At 35.1% G+C, this 25,560-nt stretch overlaps 1 protein-coding gene and 1 pseudogene across 12 annotated transcripts in view; one reads left to right on the top strand and one right to left on the bottom strand.

The window, feature by feature from the left end:
* Nucleotides 1-5,500: 5,500 nt before the first annotated feature.
* Nucleotides 5,501-25,560, bottom strand: part of CEP57L1 (centrosomal protein 57 like 1) — a 79,480-nt gene continuing 59,420 nt past the window's right edge. For 11 of the 12 annotated variants that reach the window (XM_054505487.2, XM_045865281.3, XM_054505490.2 and 8 more), the window contains 7 exons: nucleotides 17,963-18,079; nucleotides 14,470-14,547; nucleotides 13,250-13,339; nucleotides 10,005-10,082; nucleotides 9,645-9,889; nucleotides 8,493-8,637; nucleotides 5,501-6,629 (listed from right to left, as the gene is read on the bottom strand). In XM_054505487.2, coding sequence (XP_054361462.1) covers nucleotides 6,411-6,629; nucleotides 8,493-8,637; nucleotides 9,645-9,889; nucleotides 10,005-10,082; nucleotides 13,250-13,339; nucleotides 14,470-14,547; nucleotides 17,963-18,079 — 972 coding nt within the window. In that variant the 3' untranslated portion in view covers nucleotides 5,501-6,410. The remainder of the gene's footprint in view (nucleotides 6,630-8,492; nucleotides 8,638-9,644; nucleotides 9,890-10,004; nucleotides 10,083-13,249; nucleotides 13,340-14,469; nucleotides 14,548-17,962; nucleotides 18,080-25,560) is intronic. The other variant, XM_064597966.1, reaches the window with a different exon arrangement.
* LOC123836327 (ubiquitin-conjugating enzyme E2 D3-like) lies at nucleotides 11,451-11,876 on the top strand (annotated as a pseudogene).

Here is a 25,560-nt window from a genome sequence, read left to right as displayed (position 1 = left end):
TTAATGAAGCTACTTTTCAGGTAAGGTATTTATTATATATTCCATCTACTCACTCATTTAAAAATATTCTATTAGGTCTAGGGCTCATGGTTTTAAAAAGTGCCACATTGGTAATGTATCAGATTTTTAATTTTTTGTATGTATTGAATGTTGATGCTTGGGTTTGTCAATGATAAATCTTTGCTCATTTCAGATTCAACATGCATACAGTTTTTTTCTTGCAAATCTCCTCTCTTTATGAATTTTAAAACTGTCTTAAGCGCCTGCAGAACAAATTTGTTTCCTAACCATAAGGCCCATACTTGGTTAGATTCCATGCAGTGGCAGTGACTAGATAGCAATAATGGATGAGGAATAATGAAGTCATTTGTTAAGGGATTCATGTTTGAATACATTTATTTGTGCCCACATGAGAAAAGTGACATTTCTCTAATATAGGTTGGTTAGTGTTTGGAAAGAGTATTCTATAGACCAGGAAATCTAATGGTATTAAAATGGAACTTCTACCTGTAAAATATATAAAACAGATTTGTAATAGTATTACTGGGATAAAGAGTAGATTGTCACAAGCCATATAGGAGATTTGGGAGTATTCCTATTTTAAACTGGCTTTCTTTCCTCCACATCTTTCAAATTCATTCCCTTTAAACATTTATTATGAGTAACATTTAGGACTACATTTTAAATTATAATCCAGTATTCACAGAGTTTCACAAAAACACTGACTACCTTCTCTGTGTGATGCACCCTGATATTTTCAATGCTATTCTAGTATTTTTTTTAAAGATCTTATTTATTTATTTGACAGAGAGAGACACAGTGAGAGAGGGAACACAAGCAGGGGGAGTGGAAGAGGGAGAATCAGGTCTCCCGCTGAGCAGGGAGCCTGATGCAGGGCTAGATCCCAGGACCCTGGGATCATGACCTGAGCTGAAGGCAGATGCCTAATGACTGAGCCACCCAGGTGCCCTGCTCTTCTAATTATTTTAAAAATGTTCATAGTGACCCACTAAATGTATTTCACAATCCATTAATAGGATATGACCTGCAGTTTGAAAAACACTCACTTAGTCCAACCAATGAGGAAGCTGAAGTGTGAGGAAATTGAGTGGCTTAAATTCATAAGAAAAGTGAGTTGTGATCATTTGCATAATTCTGTACAGGTCAATAATTGGTCTCTAGAATACAACTTTTCTGTAAAAGTATTATTTTTCTGTTTTAGTCTAAGTCATTATTGCTTGATTTTTTTACCCTCCTCGTTCTCTACTCCCTTCTCATTTTACTTAGGCGTTTCATACCCATTTTTTTCTATTCATGCCTTGATACGTGGTTATATGGACACTTGTTTGAAATTTATGCTAAGTGAACTGGTATCTGGTACCAATACTGCCACCAGGTGAAAAAGCAAATGAAAGCTACATATATCAAGAAAGAGAATGAAGAAATACAAATAGATCAACTTTATCTATCAACAGATGAAGAACAAAAATTTAGTGGACAAATATTTAAGCATCTTCTCTGGGATGGTCATTATACCTCTATGTCACTTACTGTTTTCTTCCTTCTGTTATATTTTTGTCCCCTCTCATGAGACTATAAGCAACTTGAAGAGAGAATCCATGCATACTTTGGCTTTGAATCTCCCATAGCATCTAGCACAGTATCTTAGAGATAACAAATACTTGATTAGAGATCAAGAAATACTTGCTGACTGAACAAGTCCCAACATACCATATACAAATAAAGAACTACCTTGGCTCTCTAACCTCTTCCTCTTCGCATCATAAAATCAAAGCAAGCATCATTCTGAGTGCCTTTTATCTTTACCCCCAAACAAACAAACAATAAAATACTGGCATATTTTAACCAGGGATTATGTAAAATTTGGTCACATACCCTTGAAAGATGAAACAGCTGCACAACTGAACTGGTGCCTAAAACAGCAGTGCGAGAGCCAATATGCTTACTCAGATGAGACCACCAAAGAAGGTAAACATAACTTCATGACATTAAGTATCAAATATTTATTGAGAGGGCTACTACTTATGGGCTCGGTATTGTGCTGGGTGCTGGCTACAGTGGTGAGCAAGAAAGGATCTTGCCCTTAGGGAGCTTTCAGTCTATAGGAAAGACAAGCGATAACAAGAAAGTGTACTAAGTGCAAAGATAGGAGAAATACCTAGAAGTGGCAGTGAAGCCAGATTTGGGAGAAGAGGGAGGGGTATGAAGGGGAGACTTACAGAGGGCTTCCTAGAGGAAGCACTACATTGAGACCTGAAGAATGAGGGAAAGATGGATAAGCAATATCTATGGAGGAAAAACCTGCGCCGAGAGTATAATGGATAACTTCACTCTTATTTTAAAAGATAATCAGATGGAAAGCTGATTATTTTACAGAACTTTTTATCTTTTTTTGGACAGATAATTCTTAATTCCTAACATCCCTCCTCTAACCACAACTGGATCCAGTCTCCCAACATTGTAGACTGCTAAACTGGTCATTAACATTTTGTAGACTGCTGACCTGAGATTGTCAAAAAACTGCCTCAGAGCATAAAGTAACAAGAGATCAATTTGCTTCTCTGTTATTTTCTGCTGAAACTGTTAATGCACAGAGGTACCCAACGGACCATGCATGTATAATAAAAAATAAATTTCTTTGGGAGGTGCTAATTTATAATTCTAATAATTGCCTATGGCATCTAGTAGGATCTTGTACCAAATGAGAATTCAGTGACTCTATACCAATAAGGAGAACACTCCCAAAAATCCCACCAGGAAAAAAAAAATCCACCTTATTCTTTAAATGACTAATTCACAACTACAATAAAAACAAATTCTGCCCTAGACAAGATTTTAAAACTTTAAACTTTACAATTTTGTTATGCCTAATTCTCCTTATATAACAAAATATAAAAAAGGAATTAAAAGAGGAAATTCACATGAAAATAAGCTTATAGATTATGAAGAAAAAAGCTGAGGTGTTGGCAAGGTCTATTTAATTACCAAGAAATAAATTTAGTTTTACATCGATGAGAGTCAATATTATTTTTATTCATCCTTATTTCATTCTAATCAAAAAGTGCCATGGCACCCATATTGAGTTTTTTCCCCTCCCTCACAGATGCTATTATGCCATAGAGAGGTTTGTCTTGTTACACATCTGGGAGTCAGCTTGTACTTATCTAAACTTCATATACAATTAAATGTTCTCAGTACATACAGCTTTAGTTACAGGTGAACAGATTTCCAGGAAACCCCATTAGGTGTTTCACTATTTACTCTACACCAACAACGGCAGCTGGTATATTTTTGGCCATAGTGAGCACTGCTTTCATTGTGCATAACCAACCAGACTTCTCCCCTTAGTTTCTCACCACACTGCAAGTCAAATTTTAATTTAATTTTTTTGATGTCTTATCACAGATTAAGACTACTCCTTCAGAGTTAAAATTGTATTTTTAAAGGAGAAAGGCTATCTAAAAATCTCAAAAACCTTTAAGTACACCATCACCATTCACTGAGCTCACTATTTTAAGTATCTCCTTTAATCTTATACTGCAGAAAACTGAACATTTCCCTCCAACCCTCCTATCTTCGGCTATCACCTAATAAGAATGGCTAGGTTGCCAATGACCCACACAGGTATGGTTAATTCAAAATTCCAGCTGCAATTTCCAAAATTAGAGTACTCACAATACCTGCTGTTTTAAACACTCAAACTTTCTAGTTTCACAGTTACATCAAAGTTGAGACTGGTCTTGGCTAGAAAGTTCCAATTTCATTTTTTCAATTTCTGATTAAATAAAGAACAAACAAACCTGTTTTTCACTGGAGTGAACAAATCAATGATATCCTACCGAGTTTCTGCTAGGCAGAGCACAGCTGCGGGGTTGCTACAGCAACTCTTGTACACTGACCACAGATTGCCCCTGTCCAGGAAGGAAATCATTTGCTCCAGCCCCTGAGGAGTCAAAGGCTCTGGCAAGCAGCAGTCTGCGAGCAGGACACGTTTTTAGTTCAGTAGCTGTGATGGAGCAACAAGAGACAATTCTTTAGTGTCTCTCCATACTAACTGTTACCCAACAACCAAAACTGACTCTAAACCAAGTTGCTGTGTGTGACTGTGTATTTCTGCACCATGGTAAGACCATACTCTTCCCCCGCCTCATGAGAAACCTGAACTAGGGAACAAGCCAAAACAATTTCCTCCCAGACACACAGGCAAAAAACAAAAAACAAAACAACAACCTAAAAAACCAAACCCAAGTAATTAGAATATTCCCATTTTTATGAAGAATACATTTCGGTTCTTGCTTTCAGGCTGTAACCCATGCAAACTCAGGTTCTCTGACAACTTTTGGTGGGAGAAGGCAGTCAGATTTAACATTTATTGAGTTTTTACTCAATGCCAACCCTTCTGCTGGGTGCTTTGACATGTTATTTCATTTACTCCTCACAACAACGCTATGAGGTAGGTAACAATATAATCCCTACTTAACAAATAAGAAATGGAGGCTCCGAAGTTATTTGATTGTCCAAGCTACTAAAGGGTGGAGTCACAATTTGAACCCAAGTCTCCTAATTCTGAAGTCTTACGGTTTTTCTCCTATACTACTCCGATCTTCCAAGAAAATTCTCAGTTCTTAACTGAAATACTCACTTTCCTAAAATGACTTTTTGTCTTAGCAATACATTTTTGCAGGTAATGACTTCACTACTGATAAATATAGTCAGCCACCTTCCTAAATGCATAGAAAACAAAGGCCCAGAAGAATATCAGGCTGCAATATGGTCCTGGTGAGTTTTTTTGCTAAGTTTAAACTACAGCACTCACATTCTTGAGGAAGAAAGGCAAAGCTGAAAAGTAGGTAAGGTGATGAAAATGAATTTAGATGAAGTGCTCTGTGCAACATCTCTGGGGCTGAAGAAGCTGTAGAAGGAGAGGGAATAAGAGTGGGTGAAGGACACAAGCAGTACTTAAACCAGAGAGAATCTTTCATCTCTATCGTAAGTTACTTTCAAGGATAATTCCAAGTATCCATCTGCCCATTTTCAGTCATTTCCCCACTTCGGGTTTGGAAAGGTCCTCTAACATAACATCTCTTCTCTCAGTGAGAATGAATCACAGTTTTCTTCTTCCCTCACCAGAAGTTCCACAATTACCCCCTTTCTCCTACATACTGTTGGGGATTTTCCTAGGAGGATTGTCTTTAACATAATTGCTTTTCCTAGCTCCCCCAGATCTTGCCCTGAAAATTCCTTCATACCTGTAGCTTGATTACTCCCCCAGCTGTAGATAAATATACTTCCAACTCTGTCCCTTTGGAATCACCATCTCTTAAGCTGCTACCCTAGCTTCTGAGTTCCTCCCTCTACTATGCCTTTTCTGTCAGTCTTCTATTTCTACTTCAGTTGAGGACTTCAATTCTCTAGTTGCCCCAAAGGATTTCAGTGAAAAACCAAAAAAGTTCAAAAGAGTCATACCAGTTTCCATAGGTTTCTTAAAAGATAGGTCAACAAGTGTAAATTTATTATAAAGTATACATAAACAAAGAAATTGCTTATGACGTCACTGATTTAAAAATATTTTAAAAAGTATCATATTCCTCTGAATTTTTACTGGATAGGTAATAATAAGATGTCCAATTTATTTTTCCTATACTTTGCTATAAAAGTGGGTACTGGATATTCACATTCTCAATTTATACTGATGAATATATATATAATGCAAAGACTAAAACTCATCAAAAGTTATAGTTATAAAGGAATAAGATAAGTCACTCATGTTTAAAAGCAGCCCTGGATTTGTAAAAGAGAACAGGAATTGCAGAAAAAGGCTTCCGTACTTGAGTTACTGTCATTTAAAAATTAAGTAACTACGAGTTCCTATTTGAAATTGTCACATAAAAACTCGGGCTAAAGGCCTCTTTACAGAGCTCTTAAATGTCCAAAAATGAAAAACATTTCATAGCTCTAAAATAAGATAGGGAGGAAGCACCATGAAAGGTAAAAGACCTTTCATTATTGTGTTCATTTTACATTGGTTTTTAAGGTTACAAGCCTACTAAATGAAAAAGTGGAATGGTACTTGCATCTCAAAATTTAACTCAATTTTAAATATCACCAATCCACTATAATTTCTTAGACTTAGCTTAAGAGATCTGCAAAGTGAACAATGTGTCTAAAACATGAACAGATTAGGTATTTCAGTCAGTAAGAGAAAAAATGCAGTCATTTATTTTGACTCTTAGGAGGTCATTAGGCATTAATTTAAAAATACTACAACTTGACACATTATAGGGACTAGAAACATAATTCAGAATTTCATAAAGGTATATTAAAACCACTTTAGACAATTCAAGATCTCACTGACAGAGTTCATTTAAGGTGACAGTTTTACTATTGTGTTACTGTTCCCACATGATATCATCTCTTCTCAATTTCATTTGAAGATTATGGACTTGTACTGGATGAAAATTGCTGTTCTTCTGAAGAGAGTTAGTTAGCAAACATTTTCTGGGACTATTTTTTATGTTCTTTGATCCTTTAAGGTTGCTCTCTTCTCGCTGAATACCCGAAGCTTCACTCATCTTTGAGTTTTGAACTTTTTGCTGCAGTTTACGGACCTGGAAAGAAAAAAACATCTAACATTTTAGTAAAAAAAGATATTAAAAGCATACCCTAAAATAGATGGATTGGATTGATGTTATAAAGATTACATGAAATTTAAAAAGTTCATTAAGTCTTTATTGAATACCTGTATATGCCTAACGCCATGCTAGTTAGGTAAAAATATCATGAATAAAACAATCCTTGCTCTCATAAAGCTTATTGCTCTTATTAGTGAAAGAAAAGCATATACGTGACAACTAGAGAATAATTTAGGCTGCGATAACTCTGAGTAGGACAAAAGGTGTTTATTTGAGAAGACTAAAGCAGGACAAGATTAATATGGGCTGAGAAGATCAATGAAAAGCTGAGAGGAAGATTTATAAGGGATATGAAATGAGTAAAAACTGAAGAATAGAGACAAGAGAAAAAAGACCTTTCAGGTGGTATTAACAGAAAAGCAAAGATCTGGTGCTAGGAATGAGCAATGAATTTATAGAGTTGAATGTGTATATATATATTTTACTGAAAAGTATTCCTGAATTTAAAGTACTACTGAATGCCAGTACAAAAAGAAAAAGTTTCATTCAGTAGTATCTGATAACAGTTGGGTAGAAAGAATTAAACAAAATAAAACCTGTCAACTTGCCAAAACCCATTTCTGCCAAGCTTAGTCCATTACTTAGTCTATTTCACTTATGCATAGGCCTAATTTGTAGAGTTGATTCAGACATTGGCTAAGAACCTGGTATTTGTCCAAGGCCATTTTAATTGCAGAGATTAAATTTATCATGATAAAATGCTTGAAAATTTATACTGCTATGGCTATTATAGAACATAAATAATATTTTTCAAAATATAATTTATGTGCATTAAAAATATGGCTGAAAATTTCTCTATTCCCTTCAAATTTCTCCTATGCAATTCTAAGGAAGTGTATAAGTGTATAATCTTCACCCTAACACAATCATACAAAAAAATTTACTTACTAGAGCCTTAAAAGCCAGTAAAGTGAAAATATTTGCTTCAAAAGTTTCATTTCCTCTTTTTCTCTTTATTGGTCACAGAAGAATAAAGGCAGTAAAATTCTGAATCCTTTATTACTTTCCTATAAAAGTGGGGAAGGCTTTATTGTGAGGTTAATATATCACCAACTTATATGAATGCTGATTATTCCATAGGCAGATAGCTACATGATGTGATTTGAAGGTTCCTGGAAAGACTCCCTCTGCCTTCTGCTCTAGCAGTCTAATAGTGCTAATAATTCAACCTATGGAATCATTGTCTTGGAATAAAATATTATAATATTCCATGATTCTTCTGTTAAAATATCAAAATTGTTATGTGATTCTTAGTTATTAAGAATTCACAAGCAACGAGAGAGTCCCCCTTACCACCACACTATAGCCAGCTAAGCACAGGTCCCCAGGGAATAGAACACAGCATAGCTTGTTCTGGGAAAGTAGAAATAGTAGTTTTAGCATTACAGTACTGCTTGAGGAGCCAGGTTTATGTATGGTACTGAAGTAGAGGCCTGTCAACATAAGCGACTTCATTAAAGGATTAGGGGTGGGAGAGATAAAGGGAAAGAATGTTAAAAGGGTAACCAGGAGGGCTGTCTACCTCAAAATTTTCCCAAGGCCATTTCCGAATACATAACTAAACTTTCTTGTTCCTCTTACTTTACATTATCTTGGAGAGTTATGTAGGAGGCAATGTTATTCCAGTGGGACAGATGGCTCTTTAACAGGCCTAAGGGACTCCTGTCATCTTTTCACTAAGCCACACATACAGACCTTAAATTTGAAAGATCATACAGAGATATAACACTGACTCCAGATATATCTTTTTATTAAAATCTTTTACTAAAACCTTCTTACATTGTCTTGATGCTTCAACAGTTTGGAAATTTGTTCTCCTTTAATTTCCATTTTCTTGACTAAATGTTCTAGTTCACATTCTATGTCTTCACAGACCAAATGACTTTCAGTTTCCTTCATTTGATTCAGTAGTTCTTCATGCTCCCTATGAAAGAAAAGCAAATATCAAGCACTGTTATGGTTTATACTATATATCTTTGATAGAATTAAATAATATTCTGTTCAATCATAAATTTTTGTCACTTAAATACTAATTTTCAAAGACAGTCTCTTTATGTACAGTTATCTAATTAATCTATGGTAAATATAAAAGGCTCTTATGATTTGAGATTAGATAAATTTAGAAATAACTTAGACTTAGGGTCTTAAAACACCTTAAAATAAAGTCTGAATTCTTGATGTTCATAGCTAAATGTAATAAAATATTCTGATGTCCTTAGCTAAAAGCATTAAAGGACTCTTTTTAGTTCCAACTTTGGAATTCTTAATATAGGGTGTTTGGGAAGAACTGCACCTATAAAAATATTTGCCCAAGAAATCTCTATTTGGTGATAGCCCACTTTAAGGAATACTGTTAAGAGTACCAGCTATATCTTCTACAGATGTCCTAGTTCAACTAGTTGGCTACCCAAATCTCATATTTTCTGGAATTTTTGTTGAATATATGTTTAAACTTGGGGCTTAAAATATGTATCCCACTCAGAATCTTATTTACTATGGATGCTTCAAAACTTATAATGCAGACCAGCCAGAGTTTAAAACAAAGAATTTCCTACTTGTCTAATGAAATTTCACTTAATTAAAAAGATTATAAAAAACAAAAGGAGAATCTTTCTTATAAAGGCATTTGTGAGTTATAATTTAAGGTCACCAGACTATATCTGTTAGAATGACAGTAGTATTTGTCTATCAGGTTAGATCTTGGGAGCACAGAAACTCCTTAGATCGGAAAAGTAGTAATTACACACAGTTGAAAACTTAAATACTATCAATAAATACAGTGAAATATCAGTGAAAACAACTCTGCAGATCAAAATAAATCCAAATCTAAGCAAGGCCTTTAAGAATTCATGAGTGGCATTGTTCTTAAGACAGAAGAAAAAAAGATACCTATATATCTTACTAGTTCTGATAAAGAATGAAAATACTTACATACTCATTTGGTCCAGCTCATCCTGCATTGCCATCAAAAGTTCAGACAAATTGTCACCAATAGAAATGGAATTTTTTGAATCAGAAGGTTCAGCTTTACCCTGGGAAGTTGTTCTAGTAGGCTTGTAGAGACATCGAGGCTCAGTAACTTCAGTAAGTTTCTGACAGTTATGTGGCCCATAATGTTGCATCAACTGCAGGACGCTTTGCATACTTGCATTCACAGGATAGTTTGCACTGGCGGACTTTAGGGGAAAAGAAATAGCTAAGAACAATTTCAAATGACTCATGGCATTTAAATTGCACTTACAACAAGGCAGGAGTGTGTCTGAACAAGTATCTTCATTTTTCCTTTCTCACCTTCTCAGCCACAACAGGCAGTGATCCAAACTCTGAATGAATTTGCTGAGGTGGTCCTCCCTTTAAACATCTAGTTTTCTAAATATTGACCAAAAAACGTAAACAAAAATTGTTTTAAAAGACATTTATGATATGAAGAAGTCTCAAAATTCAACAGTAAACAATCTGATTAGAAAACAAGCAAAAAAAATGTGGGTAGACATTTCACTGAAGAGGTCATATAGATGGCAATAAACACATAAAAAGATCTGCAACATCATTAGCCATTAGGAAAATGCAAGTTACAATGAAATATCATTATATACCTATCCGAATGGCCAAAATAAAGAACAGTGACAATACCAAATGCTGGCAAAGAGGTGGGGAAGCCAGATCACTCATGCATGGTTTGTAGGAATACAAAATAATTTGACAGTTTCTTGTAAAACTAAACATGAACTTATATGGTAAGTACATATGATGATTCGGCAATTACACTCTTGGACATTTATCCCAGGGAAATGAAAACCAATGTTCACACAAAAACCTACACACAAATGTTCATAACAGCTTTATTTGTGATAGTAAAAAATGAAATGAATCCAAATCTCCTTCAACAGGGTCCAGCAAATACCAACACATTCTTTTATTTCTGTGTAGTATTTCATATTATGGATGTACTACAGCTTAATCACTGATAGTAAAGCAAGATGAGCTGGACCAAATGAGTATGTAAGTACTTTCATTCTTTATCAGAAGAAGTAGCAAGATATATAGGTATCTTTTTTCTTCTCAGTCTTAAGAATAATGCCACTTATGAATTCTTAAAGGCCTTGCTTTAGATTTGGATTTATTTTGATCTGCAGAGTTGTTGTTACTGATTTTTCACTTTTTTTTTTTTTTTTTTTGACAGAGAGAGACAAAGCGAGAGGGGGAACACAAGCAGGGGGAGTGGGAGAGGGAGAAGCAGGCTTCCTGCTGAGCAGGAAGCCTGATGCGGGGCTCGATCCCAGGACCCTGGGATCATGACCTGAGCCGAAGGCAGACACTTAACAACTGAGCCACCCAGGTGCCCCTTTTCACTGTATTTATTGATAGTATTTAAGTTTTCAACTGTGTGTAATTACTACTTTTCCGATCTAAGGAGTTTCTGTGTTCCGAAGATCTAACTGATAGATAAATACTACTGTCATTCTAACAGATAAGGTCTGGTAACCTTAAGTTATAAAAAACTGCTTCTAGGATCTATTGTGTTGTTTTCATCTGTTGTGTCATTTAGTGTCTCTTTTATAAAATATTGCAGAATACATTTCTATAAGAGTTTAGTACTAGGGGTAGCTTGAGGGAGGCCCTGACCCTCTGTGCCTGTGTTTGGCAGAGCTGGTGTGAGGCGAAGAGACAGTCCTTCCCTGTGCAGCCTTTGAGCACACACTGAGAGAGTGAGGAGCCAAATGAAAAGGACAGGTCATGGCACTGAAATGGATTAAAAAGGAACTTAGTGATTTGGCCCATAACCCTCCAGCACAATATTTTGCAAGTCCAGTTGGGGATGATACCTTTCATTAGCAAGCCACAATTATGGAACCTAATGGCAGCCCACATCAAGGTGGTGTATTATTTTTGACGATTCATTTTCATATAGTCTACTTCAAACCACCTGAGGCTGCATTTACAACAAGAATTTATCTGCCAAATATTAACAGTAATGGTAGCATTTGTCTTGATATTCTAAGATCACAGTGATCTGTTGCTTTAACTATTTCTAAAATTCTTTTATCCATTTTTTCACTGCTATGCGACCCCCTAGCGCCAGAGATTGCACAGGTCTGTAAAACAGACAGAGATAAGTACAACAGAGTATCTTGGAAATGGACTCAGAAGTATGTCATGTGATGCTACTGTAAGGTCACAATAACCTGCATTATAGCTGGAATAAAATTTAAATTACTGTTCCTTTTTTAATTTTCTTACCAGACTGCTGCTCCCTTATCAAACTAAAATAAAATTTTATTTTTTGTTTATTTCCCTCCATTCATTCACATGTTCATCTGACAAAGACTTAACTTCTTCCAGTTTTGGACAATAACTGCTTTTAAAAACTACAAGGTATTTATAAAAGTATAGTTGCCCAAGATTCAGAATTTTTAAAAAAGATTTTATTTATTTATTTATTTTAGAGGGGGGTGTGCAGAGGGAGAGGGAGAGAATCTCAAGCAGACTGTACCAAGCGCTGAACCCAATGCGGGGCTCCATTCCACGACCCTAAGATCACGACCTGAGATGAAATCAAGAGTCTGATGCTCAACCGACTGAGACACCCAGGCACCCCAAGATTCAGAATTTTTTAAAAAATGGAGCATGTGTATTATGTGGCCAATGTCTTCACTCTAACTTGGTTATGAGACTAAAACCATTCCTCACTGCTCTAACATGCTGAAGAAATCATCTGACGGGGACTGAGATGGATGCTCAGTTGTCACAACAAAGGAAGCAACATTATTCAAGCATCCATTCTTTCTTAAGCCTTCCACTGAGAGAGATCTGAGTTATATGATACACTTTATGCTCATAACTGATATGACTGGAGAATTGGTGTTAATTTATAGCATCAGCAGAACAGAATCTATGACGTATTTTATGCATGTTAATAAAGGAATGATATGTTCTTGTTCTACAGAGAATGGAAACTGGAAGTCAAATACCCTTTGCATTCCAAAACAGGGTCTCAAATATTTTTTTAATTTTCATTTAAATTTAAATTATTAGAAGGCTCGGAGCTCATAGTTAATCTATCTTCAATACACTGTTTAATGTACAAATGATGCAAGTTGTCAATGCATAAGTGATCAACTAAGAGCTCTGCTAATAACTTATATATTTTTCTTGCAATAAAGTTGCACAAATCGAAAAAAAAAGAGTTTAGTACTAGGAAAATGTCTATCTTTCTAGAAAAATTGGCATGCTTATTGTTATTTCACAAATATACTGATTGTCATGTGGTCCTTTTTGCTTTGGTTGTCAAGTAAACTCAAAATTAGTTTTTGTGCTCAACTGCTGATACTTTCTTTAACCTGGATTTTATGGAATTTTCTATCCTCAAACCTAAAACCATCAGCATTCAACTTATGTTTTTATCCGCATTTCATAGCATTATTGCATGTCTTTTATTATAAATCTCTCTAAATTCTTTTTGGAAATGGATAGGTATAAATATTAAAAGAGTAAAGAAATAAGCATTAGCAAATAAGAATAAAGTATCTGCATACCTTCAAAGACTTCTTCTTCTTCTCCTTGCAGTGTTTTGGATTTGATACTGAAGACATTAAAATTCTATTGATTTCAAGTCCAGTTTGAAGCTATAATATTAAAGAAAAAGCTTTATGCAACTGATTTTTAATAAACTTCTTCAAAAACATTATAATAAGAAATCAGGTCTCAGTTTATGAAGACAAAAATGCTTGGGGCCCCTGGGTGGCTCAGTTGGTTGAGTGCCCGGCTTAGGTCATGATCCTCAGGGTCATGATATCGAGCACCATGTCAGGCTCTGTGCTCAGTACTGAGCCTGCTTGAGATTCTCTGTCTCCGCCCCCTCCCCCCACTCATGCTCTCTCTCTCTCTCTCTCTCTCTCTCTCTCTCTCTCTAAGATAAATAAACAAAATCTTTTTTAAAAAGTGCTTTTTGAGGAAGAAAAGAAAACCCCAGGGCGCCTGGGTGGCTCAGTCCGTTAAGGTTAAGTGTCTACCTTCGGCTCAGGTCATGATCCCAAGGTCATGGGATCGAGTCCCACATCAGGCTCCCTGCTCAGCAGGGAGTCTGCTCCTCCCTCCCATGTCTCATGTTCTCTCTCTCTCTCACTCTCTCTCTCTGAAATAAATACATAAAATCTTAAAAAAAAGAAAACCCTAAATACTGTTTTTTGTATGTGAAAGCCCCACTAAGTCTATTGGTAATTGCAATCATTTTCTGTTTATAAGAGAATGCATTATTTAATACATACATATCAATCAAACTGAAAACAATCTAGACCAGGAATTATTTCATATACATATATGTCAGAATTTCAAAAGACTACAAGACTTCTTTTGGCAGTGCATCCAAGTATATAAATATACTGGCTGACTTATTGAGAATCTCATTATTATAGCAAAAAGGGACCAAAACTAACAAGCTAGGAAGCAGAAATTATAGTCTAAAATATAGCCTACAGATAATGAAAACAAATTATAATAAAACATATATGGTTTGGGGCGCCTGGGTGGCTCAGTCGTTAAGCGTCTGCCTTCGCCTCAGGTCATGATCCCAGGGTCCTGGGATGGAGTCCCACATCGGGCTCCCTGCTCGGCAGGAAGCCTGCTTCTCCCTCTCCCACTCCCCCTGCTTGTGTTCCTGCTCTCGCTGTCTCTCTCTCTGTCAAATAAATAAATAAAATCTTTAAAAAAAAAAAAAACATGGTTTATTGTGATAATGATATAATGCTCTATTTACTTCAGATGCTTTGTCTTGAAATAGCTTACGCTGATGTTCTTCTTCCTTAAGTTTTTCCTCTAAATGTTTAATCTTGTCCTGCAAAAGAACAAAAAAACTGGGATTATTATATAAAAACTAGAGCCAAATAGTCTTTGTTCTTTTTCCACAGAGTCTTCGAGTCTTGATTCTTAGTAGTTCAGCAAGCTAAAGCAGAAAGTAAGAAAAAGAAATGGCAAAAGATGCTACAATTTTTCTTGGCTTTCTTCCTATGCTTCTTTACCTGCTATTACATATAAGAAGAACAAAGGGAAAGCAAAGAATGTGCATGCAAAGACATTATTAACTTCTAGCAACAAAACCGTAATGATGAAATTTTGGGGGGTATTAAATCTAGAAGGTCAAATGATCATAGTCTTGGGTCTTAATGTTTCATTCAAAACACAGACAAATCACAATGTCTACTGTGTGCATATTATTAAGGGTACAGCTGTTGGAGGAGGGAAGGGAGAGGAAGACATATTAGAAATATAAGATATAGGAGCGCATGGGTGGCTCAGTCGTTAAGCGTCTGCCTTCGGCTCAGGTCATGATCTCAGGGTCCTGGGATCGAGCCCTGCATTGGGCTCCTTGCTCCACGGGAAGCCTGCTTCTCCCTCTCCCACTACCCCTGCTTGTGTTCCCTCTCTCTGTGTCTCTCTCTGTCAAATAAATAAATAAAATCTTAAAAAAAAAAAAAAGAAACATGAGATATAGACTAAATCAAAATAAAAAGCTTCTGCACGGTGAAGGAAACAATCAACAAAACTAAAAGACAACCTACAGAATGAAAGAAAATATTTCCAAATGACATATCTGATAAAGGGTTAGTATCCAAAATAATATAAGGAACTTATGAAACTCAACACCCCCAAAACAAATAATCCAATTGAAAAATGGGCAGAAGACATGGGTAGACATTTTTCCAAAGAAGACATCCTGATGGCCAACAGACACATGAAAAGATGCTCAACATCACTGATCATCAGGAACACACAAATCAAACTACAATGAGATATCACTTCATACCTGTCAAAATGGCTAAAATCAACAACATGAGAAACAACAAGTGTTGGTAAGGATGGGGATGGAGAGAAAGGGGAACCCTTGTGCACTGTTGGTGGGAATACAAACTGGTGTAGCCACTGTGGATATCAGTACAGAAGTTCTTCAAAAAGTTTAAAATAGAAGTACCCTACGATCCAGCAATCACACAACTAGGTATTTACCCAAAGGAAACAAAAATACTAATTTAAAGGAATACATGCACCCTGATGTTTATAGCAATATTATCTACAATAGCCAAACTCTGGAAACAGCTCAAGTGTCCATCGACTGATGAACAGATAAAGATGTGTGTATATATATATATATCCATGTATATGGATATATTTATATATATGTATGCATATATATGTATGTATATATTTATATGTATGTATTATATTTATATGTATGTATGTATATATGTATGTAGATATATACATACATACATATAAATATATAAATATATTTAAAATATATAGATATATATAAATATATCTATTTATTCAATGAACCATTACTTGGCCATAAAAAAGAATGAAATCTTGCCATTTGCAATGACATGGATAGAATAAGAAAGTTTTAAATACCAAAGGACAAATACACTAGAAGGTAATGTGAGAAAAGGTGGCAACGATTTTTGTAAGACAGAAAAGTAGATGGGTGACTTCCAACCTTACTTTGCAAGGCAGAAAAAGCTGAAATTTCACTAGAGAGTATAATGCTAAGCAAAATAAGTCAGCCAGAGCAACACAAATACCATATGATTTCACTCATATGTGGAATTTAAGAGACAAATGAGCAAAGGGGAAAAAGAGAGAGACAGATCAAGAAACAGACTCTTAACTATAGAGAAAAAACTGATGGTTACCAGAAGGGAGGTGGGTGGGGGGATGAGTTAAATAGGTGATGGGGATTAAGGAGTGCATTTGTTGTGATGAGCACCAGATGATGCATGGAACTTTGAATCACTATATTATACACATGAGACTAATATTACACTGTATGTTAACTGGAATTTATTCATTTATGTATGTATGTATGTATGTATGTTATGTTAGTCACCATACAGTACATCGTTAGTTTTTGATGTAGTGTTCCATGATTCATTGTTTGTGTAAAACACCCAGTGCTCCATGCAATTCCTTAATACCCATAACTGGGCCAAACACACCCCCTCACCCCTTCCCCCTCTAAAACCCTCAGTTTGTTTCCCGGAGTCCATAGTCTCTCATGGTTCGTCTCCTCCTCTAATTCCCTCCCTTTATTTTTCCCTTCCTTCTCCTAATGTCCTCCATGCTATTCCTTATGTTCCACAAATAAGTGAAACCATATGATAATTGACTTTCTCTGCTTGACTTATTTCACTTAGCATAATCTCTATTTATTTTTAAGATTTATTTATTTGAGAGAGAGAGTGAGAGCAGGGGGAGGGGTGGGGAGGGAGAGAGAGACAGAGAATTCCAACCAGACTCCCCACTGAGCTCTGAGCCCAATACAGGGCTCGATCATATGACCCTGAGATCATGACCTGAGCTGAAATCAAGAGTTGTACACTCAATCCACTGAGCCACCCAGGTGCCCTAACTGGAATTTAAATAAAAACTTAAAAAAAAAGAAAAACAATTGTGTAACAACATATGGCGATGGATATTAATTAGACTTACTGTGGTGATCATTTTGTAAAATATACAAATATCAAGAAAATACAAATATCAAATCATTATGTTGTACACCTGAAACTAATACAATGTTCTATGTCAATTTTATCTCAATTTGTAAAAAAATGAAAAAAAAAAAAGAAACATAAGATATGTTCCTTGTTATTTAAGAGCTTATACTGTACTTAAGGAAACAATAGTAACATACATGAAACAAACAACAAAACAATGAGCATAATTTGACTCAGACCATGTATATACTTATACATATAAGTATTTTATCTTATATCCATGGTATGGTTCAGAATTTGAGGACAGTACCATTACAAAGGGAGAGCTCCCTGAGTGTTGGAGAACTCAAGGAAGGCTTCATAGAGAAAGCAGGACCTGGAGAAAGTCCTATGAAATGGATAAAATTTGGTTGGAAAAAGGAAAGGGCATTTCAGGAGGACTGAGGATAGACTTAACTACAAATGGTGAAAGACAATCTTCAATTTCCTTTAGGCAAATTATCTGATAAATGAAAATGTTCTGCCATTTCAGAAGAATCCAAAATTACAATTTTACATCAAAAGGCAAGCTCATTCGTGCCATGACAGAATACATTAATTTTAATCTCCATAGGCAGAAATTCATATCTGGATTACTAAGAGCTGTTAAAAAAGTTTTATAAATCAGATTTACTGTATATTCACATATAGGGCCAATAATGCTTAACACTAAAGATTTATTCCTGGCATCATCACTTCAAAAAATAAGTGAAAGCTTACCTCAGCAGTTTTCTGAGTGGTTGTAAGTTTAAAACATTCTTTTTCTAAGACATCAAGTTTTTCAAGTTTTGCTTGCAGCTTCCTATGATCTTGTTCTTTTTCCCTTTGAAGCTGGGCCTGGAAAGGATAAAAACAAAACCTGAATTTGGCAAGTGATGCCAATGCTCAAAAATAATACAATTTCTGAGAATTAAAGCACAATAAATCTGTCATAAGAAACATGTATATACATGTATATGCTTTAGGGGCTTATGAATAAAAAACAAGAAAATCAAATTATAAAAAAAGATGAGCTATATTTATCAATGGAACAAACTCTTCTATGCATGTTTATATAACATTTCTACTAAAGAAAACATCATCAGTGAAGCCTGTATTAAATAAACTGTTATTTGTAAGGTGACCAAACCTACACACTGTCTTATCCTCTAATTATAACATAGAAAAGCAACTATGAGAGGAATAAAGCATACAGAGAAACTGGAGAAAAGGAAAGTTATAAATATATTTTCATATCTATACACAGTTTTGTAATGTATTTATTACCACACTAATGCAATGTGTTAATAATAGAGACAACTGTGAGGGGGCAGGAAGTATATGAGAACTCTCTGTACTATCTGCTCAATTTTCTATAAACTTAATACTGCTCTAAAGAATAAACTCTATTAAAAAATGAAAAACTGAAACAATCAATAAACAGTCTTGGTGACCTGTGGTCTGACATTCAAATGGCGTTACACACGGAGAGAAGAGGGAGGTCAGACAAGAATAATTATTTGAAGGATAATGGCTAAAAATGTTCCAAATTTGATGAAAAATATTAACTGACAGATTCAAGAATAATAATAATAAATTTTAAAAAGGCAGAATAAATACAAAAAAACCCTCACATTTGGGCACAACATTATCAAATTGTTGAAAACCAGTGATAAAGGGAAAACCTTCAAAGCAGCCTGAGAAATGATGATACGTTATGCACAGGAGAATGAAGATAAGAATTATCATTAGAAACTATTAAATCCAGAAGACAACTTTGACCACATCTTTAATGTGCTGAGAGAAAAAACCTGTCAACCAGAATTTTATATGCATTGAAAATATCCTTCCCCAATAATGGTGAAATAAGGACTTTTCCAGAAAAATGTATGCTAAGAGAATTCCCAGCATACTTGTAAAGGAAGTACTTTGGCCTGAAGGAAATGACACCAGACATAAAATCAAATCTACACAAAGAAATAAGAAACATTGGAAATGGTAAAAATGGGAATAGATACATATTTCATCTTATTTAAGTTTTCTTTAAAGGATAATTAACCTTTAAAGCAGAAATAATTATGATGTCTTGTGGGTTTTACAACAATGCAGAATTAAATGTATGGAAGTTGTAGCACAAAGGGGGACAAGTGGAAGCATACTATAGTGAGGATGGTACATTATATTGAAATGTTTTAATACTAATTCATGGCAGGGTATGGGGTAAGTTAAAAATACATATTTTAACCTGTACAGCAGCTACTAAAAAGAAGGAAGAGGAGGAGAGAAGTAACAGAGGACGAGGAAAAGTCAATAGAATTTAAAAGGAAATCACTAGAGAAGTTAGAAAATATTTTTAGCTGAAAGATAATGAAAATACAAAATATCAAAATCTGTGGGATGCAGGTAAAGCAGTTTATAGGGAACTTGATAGCTTTCATCATTAAATGCAACATTTAAAAGAAAGAATAAAAGTTTTAACATCAATACTCTGAACTTCCAACATACAAAGCTAGGGGGAGAAAAGCAAATTAAACCCTTTTTAAGTAGAAGGAAAGAAATAATAAAGTAGAAATAAATTAAGTAGGAAATAATAAAAAAATTTAAAAATAAAAAAGGTGCTTTTTTGAAAAAAATCAATAAAATTGATAAAAGTGATAGAGGAATAATTTTAAAAAGAGGAAAATTATAAATTAGCTGTATCAGAAATGAAAGGGGGACATCTCTAAAGACACAAAAAGAAACAAAATCCAAGTAGCCTACACCTGTTAAAAAAAATGAATTCGTAATCTAAAACAGTCCACAGAGAAAACTACAGTCCCAGATAGCTTCTATCAAATTTGAATTCTATCACACACTTAAGGAAGAAATAATGCTAATCTTTCAGAAAACAGAAGAAAGATTCTTCCCAACTAATTTTATGAAAAACAAATAAACAAATCATGGCATATCTGTATAATAAAATTATATACAGCAATAAAAAGTAAAAAAAACTATTGATACAACATGGATTAATCTAAAAAAACTTTATGCTAAACAAGAGAGTACATTTTCTATGATCCAAATATATACAATTCTAGGACAGGGAAAAACTCTAAGTAAAATAAATCAGAATAGTAGTTGCCCTGTCGGGAAGTGGGGAGAGAGCAGGAAATATCTTGACAGAGATATGAGAGAATTTCTGTTATTTGGATCCATACTATGGATTGTATGAGTATATTTATTTATCAATAATCACTGAACGTTCCACTTAAGATCTCTGCATTTCACCATATGTAAACTATACCTAAATAAAAAACATTTAAAAAACTGTTAAAAGTCACTGATCTACAATATTTAGCTAGGATAGGTCTAGGTTATTTTATAAGATAAAATGTAAGTTATATTTTATCTTATGAACTTTATAAAGTGGTTGCTCTTCTGGTTGTTGTACCCTCATTTATAAAACCCAGAATTACCAGGTTTATACGTTTTTTCCAAACTGGTGGATGTGAAGTAGTACCTTATTGTGCTGTTAATTTGCATTCTCCTAGTTACTAATGAGAATGATAATTCTTCTATAAATGTATGATCATTTGTGATTTCTTTTTTCCTGCAAAATGCCTCATCATAACTGGGCCCATTTCTCTACTGTTTTGTTACTTTTTATATCTTGTTTAAGAAACTGTTCTCCACGCCAAGGTCATCAAGACATTGTTCTGCATTTGCTTTTAAAAATTACAAAGTTTTGCCTTTTACATGTAAATCTTTAACCCACCTAGAATTGATTTTTGTGTATGATGTAAGATTGGGATCCAATTTCATTCTTTTTTCCTCACATAGCCAAGCAATTTTCCTAAAACCATTTATTGAAGTCTATCTTTTCCCCACTGATCTGCAATGGCATCCTTGTTGTATATTATTTCCATGTAAGTGAGTTTGTTTCTGAGTATATTCTATTCCTTTATTCTGCTTGTCTATCCATACAGATATGTTAATTTTGATAGAGTTACAATTTGTTTCAATATGTAGTAGAGCAGGACCTTATTCTTCAGAATAGTTTTGCTATTCTTGGACCTTTGCTTTTCCATATAAATTTTGCAGTCAACTTTTATAGTTCCTGGAAAAACCTATTAAATACTTGACCCATTAAAATCCAGTATTGATTGTTACTGTTAACCATTTCCAAAACAATGCAAAAACCTTACAACACTTAGTAATTTTTTTCAGTTTTTATTTATTTTTAAGTAATCTCTACACCCAACATAGGGCTCAAACTCACAACCAAGAATTGCCTTCTCTTCCAACTGAGCCAGTCAGGTACCCCAAAACCTTACAACACTTTATTTTTTTTATTTTATTTTATTTTATTTTTTAAAAGATTTTATTTATTTTTTTGACAGAGAGAGACACAGTCAGAGAGGGAACACAAGCAGGGGGAGTGGGAGAGGGAGAAGCAGGCTTCCCGCGGAGCAAGGAGCCTGATGCGGGACTCGATCCCAGGACCCTGGGATCATGACCTGAGCCGAAGGCAGACGCTTAACCGACTGAGCCACTCAGGCGCCCCCTTATAACACTTTAAACTACACTTACCCCTTCCTAATTTATAAGCTATTGTTCTCATTAATTTTAATCCTTTATATATCTTTAAACCACATAAAACATTACTATTTTTGTATACAATACTCATTTAGATTGACATATATATATATACACACACACACCATCTTCATTGCTCTTATTTCTTTCCTGCATCTCTGACCTTCCATCTAAGATACTTTTCCTTTTGTCTGAATAATGTCTTTTAGCATTTCTTTTAGAATGGATCTCCTGGTAACAAATGATCTCAGTCTTTGTTAGTCTTTAAATGTCTTTATTTAATCTTTCTTTTTTTTTTTTTAAGATTTTATTTATTTATTTGAGAGAGAGAGAGTGCGCATGTGCAAAAGAGAGAGAGTGGGGGGCAGGGCAGAGGGAGAGGGAGAAGCAGACTCCCCGCTGAGCAGGGATTTACGGGACTCGATTCCAGGACCCTGGGATCATGACCTGAGCTGAAGGCAGACGCTTAACTGACTGAGTCACCCAGGCACCCCTCATCTTTATTTTTAAGGATATTTTCCCCAGGTTTAGGATTTTTAGATTGGTAGGTATTTTCTTTTAATACTTAACTATATCAATCCATTGTCTTCTGAATTCAGTACTTTCAGTTGAGAAGTCAGCTGTCACTTTCATTGTTGTCCCTTTGAATGTAATCTTTTTTTCCCCACCAGCTTTTAAGATTTTATGCTTGTCTTATTCATTATGAGGTGTCTAGGTATATATTTCTTTTTATTTATCTTAATTTAGTTTTATAGGTTTTATGGAATTAGTTTTCTTGAATCTGTGGTGTGAATTTTTTAATCCATTTTGGAAAATTCTCAGTCACTATGTCTTCAAATATTGCTTCTGTCCCATTTTTTCACCTTTCCTAATGGAACTCCAATAACACTTAAGTTTGACCTTCTCACTCTAACTTATGCCTCTTGCTCTCTTTTCTGAATTTACTTTCATTTTGCCTCTTTGCTGATTTGGATGACTTTGCCTTCCAGTTCACTAATTATCTCTTCCAATCTGTTAGATCCATCCATTCAGTTCTAAATTTCAGGTACTGTATTTTTCAGTTCCACAATTTTTATTTGGTTCTTTCTCAAATCTGCTCTGCCATTTTATGGTTTCCAATGCTTTCCTGAAAATGCCAATCCTGTCTTTTATGTCCTTGATTATAACAAGCAAAATTATTTTATTTTATTTTTAAAGATTTTATTTATTGGGGCACCTGGGTGCATCATTCGTTAAGTGTCTGCCTTTGGCTCAGGTCATGATCCCAGGGTCCTGGGATTGAGCCCCGCATTGGGCTCCCTGCTCCGTGGGAAGCCTGCTTCTCCCTCTCTCACTCCCCCTGCTGTGTTCCCTCTCTTGCTGTGTCTCTCTCTGTCAAATAAATAAATAAAATCTAAAAAAAAAAATTATTTATTTATTTATTTATTCGAGAGACAAAGAGAATGAATGAGTAAGTGGAAGGTGGGGTGGGGGGAAGAGGAGAGAATCTCAAGCAGACTCTATGCTGAGCGTGGAGCCCCATGAAGGGATAGATCTCATAACCCTGAGATCATGACCTGAGCTCAAACAAAGAGTTGGACACTTACTAACTGAGCCACCCGGGTGCCCCAAGCATAATTATTTTAAAGTCTGTGTCTCTTAGGGCCAGCACCCAGCTGGAACTAACTTGTAAGAGTGCTTACATAGTCTGTTATGTATGCTATTTCTTTTCATAGTGTCTTTTTTCCTTAAGTAAAATTTATTTAAATTCCAGCTAACATACAGTGTAACATTAGTTTCAGGTGTACAATAGTGATTCAACAGTTCCATGCATCACCTGGTGCCCATCACAACAAATGTACTCCTCAATCCTCAACACCTATTTAATCCATCCCCCCACCCACCTCCCTTCTGGTAACCATCAGTTTGTTTTCTACAGTTAAGAGTCTGTTTCTTGATTTGTTAGTCTCTCTCTCTCTTTTTTTCCCCTTTGATCTTGTCTCTTAAATTTCGCATATGAGTGAAAACATATGGTATTTGTGTTGTTCTGACTGACTTATTTTGCTTAGCATTATACTCTCTAGTTCCATCCATGTTGTTGCAAATGGCAAGATTTTATTCTTTTTTATGGCCAAGTAATGGTATACTTACTTGGCCATAAAAAAGAATGAATATATCATCTTTATCCATTCATTAGTCAGTGGACACTTGAGCTGTTTCCAGAGTTTGGCTATTATAGATAATGCTGCTATAAACATCAGGGTGCATGTATCCCTTTGAATTGGTATTTTTGTATCCTTTGTGTAAATACCTAGTTGTGTGATTGCTGGATTGTAGGGTACTTCTATTTTAAACTTTTTGAGGAACTTCTATACTGATTTCCACAGTGGCTACACCAGTTTGTATTCCCACCAACAGTGCACAAGGGTTCCCCTTTCTCTCCATCCCCATCCTTACCAACACTTGTTGTTTCTTATGTTGTTAATTTTAGCCATTTTGACAGGTATGAGGTGATATCTCATTGTAGTTTTGATTTGTGTGTCCCTGATGATCAGTGATGTTGAGCATCTTTTCATGTGTCTGTTGGCCATCAGGATGTCTTCTTTGGAAAAAATGTCTACTCATGTCTTCTACCCATTTTTCAATTGGATTATTTGTTTTGGGGGTGTTGAGTTTCATAAGTTCCTTATATTATTTTGGATACTAACCGTTTATCAGGTATGTCATTTGGAAATATTTTCTTTCATTCTGTAGGTTGCCTTTTAGTTTCATTGACTGTTTCCTTTACTGTGCAGAAGCTTTTTATTTTGATGAAGTTCCAATAGTTTATTTTTGCTTTTGTCTCCCCTGCCTCAGGAGACATATCTAGAAAGAAGTTGCTATGGCCAATGTCAAAGAAGTTATTGCCTGTGTTCTCCTCTAGGATTTTAATGGTTTCCTGTCTCACATTTAGGTCTTTAATCCATTGTGAATTTATTTTTGTGTTTGATGTAAGAGTGGTCCAGTTTCATTCTTCTGCATATGGCTCTCCAGTTTTCCCAACATTTGTTGAAGAGACTGTCTTTTTTTCGTTGGATAGTCTTTCCTGCTTTGTCGAAGATTAATTGACCATATAGTTGTGCGTTCATTTCTGGGTTTTCTAATCTGTTCCATTGATATGTGTCTATTTTTGTGCCAGTGCCATACTGTTTTGATCACTATAGCTTTGAAACACAACTTGAAGTCCAGAATTGTGATGCCTCCAACTTTTCTCTTCTTTTCAAGATTGCTTTGGCTATTCGGGGTCTTCTGTGGTTCCATACACATTGTAGGATTGTTTGTTCTAGCTCTGTGAAAAATACTGTTGGTATTTTGATAAGAGATTGCATTAAATGTGTAGATTGCCTGGGTAGTATAATCATCTTAACAATATTTGTTCTTCCAATCCACGAACATGGATTGTTTTTCCATTTCTTTGTGTCTTCTTCAATTTCTTTCATCAGTGTTCCAGCAAGGAAGAGGTAAAACTTTCACTATTTATAGATGACATGATACTCTATATAGAAAACTTGAAAGACTCCACCAAAAAACTGTAGAACTGAGAAATGAATTCAGTGAAGTCACAGGATACAAAATCAATGTACAGAAATCTGTTGCATTTCTTTCTTTTTTAAAAAAATGTTTTTATTTAAGTAGGCTACATGCCCAACATGGAGCCCCATGTGGGACTTGAACTCACAGCTCTGAGATCAAGACCTGAGCTGAGATCAAGAGTCGGGATGCTCAACCGACTGAGCCACCCAGGC

Source organism: Mirounga angustirostris, unplaced genomic scaffold, assembly GCF_029215605.1.
Source record: "Mirounga angustirostris isolate CCGP_5_RB_7025 unplaced genomic scaffold, mMirAng1.0.hap1 SCAF_8, whole genome shotgun sequence".
In the NCBI taxonomy this organism is placed as follows: Eukaryota; Metazoa; Chordata; class Mammalia; order Carnivora; family Phocidae; genus Mirounga; species Mirounga angustirostris.
This window is presented reverse-complemented; position numbering and strand designations above follow the sequence as displayed.